Below are 5000 nucleotides of genomic sequence, written 5' to 3'. Positions count from 1 at the left end.
TCATGCAGTGTTGGGCACTTCAGCGTATGATAGGTCTTTGCACACGTTTCATGGGGGAAGCTATTTGTAAGACTTATTACTCTCAAAATCTGCGTCTCTGGGTCTTACATGAGGCGGCAACATTCTGCTCACTTCTCTTTTATTTTGTTTTGTTCTCATGACAATACATATCACAAAGTGGCTTGCTAAAAAGCCACCATTTAAAATAGCTATTAATACTTTCCAAATTATTTGCAGATTTGCTAAAAATGATACTCGATTAAAAATGGGTTAATGAACATCGACACCTGAACTGTATACATAAGGTATTCATCATGCAACTCTAAAACGTTTACCTCTTGCACAACTTTAGAAATGAGAACTAATACACTATTAGATAACATGGCAAACTTTTAATAACTCTAAATATAAAATGTCTCAGATCGTGAGCGAAATCCTTCGATTCCCCTTGACACTCTCCGAGAAGAGGTCACATTCATGAGAGGCAAAGCAGGTACAGAGGAAGGGCCTGGGGCTGGAGAGCAGCGAAAGGTGCAACAGTCCGGGCAGAGAACCAGCAGAGCCCGGGGCCGCGTGGGGCAGCAGCGGCACGCCACACACCACCCACTTACTCTCCTTCGCCACCTGCTGCTGGGAGGTTGTGCTGCTGCGAGTCTCAACGACTGTCTGTATGTGTGACTCTTGAGGGGCCCGCGAGGACGGACTCGCTTGGGACTGAGCCTGCGCCGTCGCCAGCGTGAGAGCCAGGGCGGGTTCGGCCGCGACCTCGGGCGCCGGGGCTGTGATCTGTGTCGAGACTTTGGACTCCTGCTTGGCTACAACGACAACCGTCTCGGACTGAGCTTCGGCGCTGGCATTTGTTGTGGGCTCTCCGCCTTGCTCTGAGTCTTCGAGGGAGTCAATAAGTGTGTCTAATTCCCTGATGTTTTTGCGAAGTCGCCCCAATGTTGAGTAATCTGAGCTAACGGTCTTTGTAGTTTTCAGGGTATCAGTTTTGAGTGTGTCGGTGTCACTGGAGTCCGGAGCCGGGACATAGCCTTCCTCCCCACCTGTAGAGGGAGCCACATCACCTTCATCACAAACTTACTGCACCGTCTCTATGCTCGGAGGAAGTATGTAATGTATTTTACCCACTTTAACTTGATAGCTGTATATTAACGAGAATAATAAAATGTTCTGCATTGCAAGACTGTGAAATTAACATATATTTCATATTGAAAATAAATGAAGACAGTGAAAAAATAAGAGCAAGAATTCAAGTTTTATGAGTTTGAAAATGTTTTTTTAATACACACACTTAAAAATAATATATCAAACAACGCTGATCATATTACATTTATTAAAAGCGGGGACGAGGGGACGAGATTTACTTTATACATTGGATTTTTATTATGACAGAGTTATTAGAGTTTTTTTTCATGCTGAACACGTAGACCACAGTTCAATCTGGGACGCTCGACTTCTGGACAGAGGTCACGGGGCATCATGGCTCGGGTATTTCCCACGATATTATAAACATTTCTTCGACATTACAACTGCTGCTTAGCTTTACGTGTTTAAAAACAATGGGAAATCCAATATTCACCTATTTTGCTGGCTCAAAATCGGTGACTTCCACTGAAAAAGCGTCGCAAACCGTATGTTCACCCTCACTTTACGCAGAGGCAGTGTGACCATCACCACTTTTCTTCTTTTTATACAGTAGTCTTAGCGAAAGTACCACTGTCTTCCAGAAGTCACCGTGTTATGTATATAATTCATAAATGCGTTTAGGTTCAAAATTCATAAGAGTTTGTATGGTGTTACTGAGATAATTTAGATACATAACTAAAATTAGTTAGTAAATGCAATAGAAATTCCATATACCCATTAGAGGAGGCTAGATGCCCATGTCCCTTCATAACCATGGAAAATCCTGGAATAGCTAAAAATAATCATGCTCTGGAAAATATCACTACACTATAGACTGGTTTTTCAAGAGAGAATTCACCAGCACAGTGACCACTATGCTTCATTTCTGGAAATCTTGAAATTTCACAGAGAAGTCTAGATTTAAATCCATTCCAGAAACCAAGCATTAGAACTCTGGTTTGAGCAGCCTGGACTATCGCGCTGCATTCCATAAGGAGGGCACAGTTATTTAAAAATAATAATTCATAAGATGCTTTGAAAAAAAAGACAGGATTCTCTATATGTGATATGAATGATATACAAAAAAGACGGGTTTCAAAAACTTGTTCGTGCAAAAGTTATATCCACAGTTCACACAGTGCCACACTTTTGACATAATAAAACAGATAGACGGATTAGTCCAGACGCACAACTTGACACAGAGCACAAGAAACAATAGTGCAGTACTTCAGAATGTCAGCAACTCATGAAAAAAACGTTTGGCACAAAAAATAAAGGATGCCAACACTTCTGCATGAGTTTCGCCACATCGAGTACATTGAAAAAGAAGAAACAGGTATTTATTCAGGGAAAGAGAGAGGGGAGCAGTCCAGCGAAGGACACGTGTTAAATAATGTACACAAAGTTCTGCCCTGCACCGGTAGCACAGGAGGGCAACATACAACACTGCCTCACCTATACTGGCCAGCGCATCAACCAATTTGTTTGCTACTTTCTGGGAAGCACTGATAACTGCAAATGAGTTTTTGAAATATAAGTTAGTTTATTAGCTGGAAATAGGTTACATTACTATCAAAAAGTTATTGTATTTATTTGTTTTTGAAATGAACTGATTGACAAAAGACAATACTAGAAATTAGGTAAAATTCTGAGTGATATAAAGACTAAGATAGTAAACACTTAGGATCTAAAACAAAAATAAATGGACTCCTAAAACATGAGGACGTCAGAGGTTTGGATAAACGAACTGACTATTTGACTAAGACACGCACAGACACTTGCTTGACTTAGCCCCTTTAAGCGACTACAAGGCAAGTGCAATTAAAAAAAAACATCCAAGGATTTTGCTGTAGAATAGTCAGGCCAACAGCCATATATAATCAGTCACCAAACAGGCAAGGCGATCTATGGTAACATTCCATATGCATTGTCGATTCTATAAGCAATGAGGCGCTACATTACGTGATGATCAAACTGTATTGCGTATTCACTTTCCACACAAATAAGATACGATTGAATCTTAAAAGAAGAGTATGATGGACTAGCAACTGGTCATGATTTACAACGTCAGGAAGTGTGATATAATTCAAATGGTGAATACACTTCCATTTGACGCTATAAATTATGGCTCTTTAGTTTGAACAAAGTGCTACTTATTCTGGGATGCATCTTCGAGTGTTGCTGATTCGATTCTTGTCAGGGTGCAGTATTCATATCAAAACGTGTAGTGTATTGCTAAGCAGGTGTTGGTTGATAAGAAAACAGTGGATAAATCACTGATAAATTACGGAATATTACTATCCGAGAGTGGAAAAACTAACTCAATCGATTTTCAGCTAGACTATACCTTGCCAATCCTGTCAGAACTAGTATAGTCTATTTTTAATGGATTAATCTAATCTATGTGAAGTATCAAATAAAATCTTTTATCGCCAAACCAAGAAAGATAAAGAAAGTCTAAATCCGGTTCACTGTGTAGAGGGTTGTGAAATCGTCAGCAACACCTTTCACCATAATGTGCATTTCAAGACTGAGGCAAATTATTTGAGTTTCTGTTAAAAAGCAAAGGCCTCGCGGTCTCTACGCGTTTCTCCTGCGCTTTTTTTTAAGCAATGTGGAAAGTAAAAAAAAAAAAAAAAAAAGAACAGTGGCTTATGTGGTATGAATGAAAAGCTTGGCTTACTTTATTGGAGAACATATCCTGAATTGTTCATTGCAACCTTGATAGACCTACACTGACAAAAAAGCGATAAAAACTGTTCTAAAAGGGAAGAGAGGGAGAAACGGTGAGGTGTCTATTGCCGAAATATACATACCTTTAGTGCCGGCAGGACGCGAGGTCTGTGGCGGGGACTCAAGGGCGTGGGTCGGTGGGTCGTCCAGGCTGCCTGCGCTCATCGAGTTGTAGTTCGAGTAGGTCGACTTCATCACTTTCTTCTGATAGTGACTAGTCTGTGGAAACGAGGCCGGGTCAGGATGTTTGCGTGTTTTTTGCGACTGTCGTATGTTTGTTTGGGAAGGATTTGAGGCGGTTCGGTGGTTTTACAAATATTCATTGAACTGAAATCAATTTAGTAATGGTTTTGCTGCCTTGTCCCATAAATAAAAATGAATAAAGACATGAATAAATAATTAATGATAAGAAAAGAAAGAACAAGCGACACAAAGAAAATGCCGTGTCATAAACAGTCAAGCTTAAAAATGGTGTAAATTTTGTTTCAAGTGAAGTTGCTCCTATCTGGCTCACAAGCAGCCTAATCTTATACTGGCCTACATTATATCCGGGACAATGCGTTGCGTAAAGATGGAGAAACTTTATTTGTCTACATTACTCTTTAGTACGTATAATATATCATAAATTTTATCATAGCCTTTTCCAGAAATTTTGCTATATACAGATATTTGTTGACATAGCAAAATATCGGATATTTTCATTCACGCCAAGGAGACATGTCATAAACAACAAAAGACAGATGACCGAACCGGAACAAGACCCCAGAGCTTGTTCGTCTTGCACTCAACGCGCGTCCAACTGCCTCCTCCAGCCTCGAGCTTACCTTACTTGTATCACCTGTGTCGTATTCGTACTTCTCGGTGACGACGTGGGTCTTCTCGTCAGGCGACAGGTACTCTCTGCGTGAGTGCTTCATGTGGCCACCGTCCTCCACCATGCCGAGGGCGCTGCCGGTGCGGGACCCCCCTCGCGAACTGCTGCGGGGCTCGCTGCGGGAGCTGCTCCTGCGGGTCGGGGAGGCGTTAGGGACACGGCCATGTACAGCGTGCTCGACCCATCTACAGCTAACATACTTGCAACAATGAGACTTTCAAGATCAGCGTTTCGTTGCAGTGGCCAAGGAAACTACACAATC

General features: G+C 41.4%; 1 protein-coding gene across 24 annotated transcripts in view; it reads right to left on the bottom strand.

The window, feature by feature from the left end:
* The window catches only part of LOC119574267 (collagen alpha-1(I) chain-like), a 60381-nt gene that overhangs the window by 8827 nt on the left and 46554 nt on the right, over window positions 1-5000 (bottom strand). For 10 of the 24 annotated variants that reach the window (XM_037921427.1, XM_037921431.1, XM_037921437.1 and 7 more), the window contains 4 exons: window positions 4689-4869; window positions 3948-4083; window positions 2587-2643; window positions 612-1049 (listed from right to left, as the gene is read on the bottom strand). In XM_037921427.1, coding sequence (XP_037777355.1) covers window positions 612-1049; window positions 2587-2643; window positions 3948-4083; window positions 4689-4869 — 812 coding nt within the window. The remainder of the gene's footprint in view (window positions 1-611; window positions 1050-2586; window positions 2644-3947; window positions 4084-4688; window positions 4870-5000) is intronic. The other 14 variants (XM_037921443.1, XM_037921448.1, XM_037921446.1 and 11 more) reach the window with 3 other exon arrangements.

Source organism: Penaeus monodon, chromosome 6 (genome assembly GCF_015228065.2).
Source record: "Penaeus monodon isolate SGIC_2016 chromosome 6, NSTDA_Pmon_1, whole genome shotgun sequence".
In the NCBI taxonomy this organism is placed as follows: domain Eukaryota; kingdom Metazoa; phylum Arthropoda; class Malacostraca; order Decapoda; family Penaeidae; genus Penaeus; species Penaeus monodon.
The sequence above is the reverse complement of the archived record's forward strand: the minus strand, read 5'-3'. Positions and strand labels throughout refer to the sequence as shown.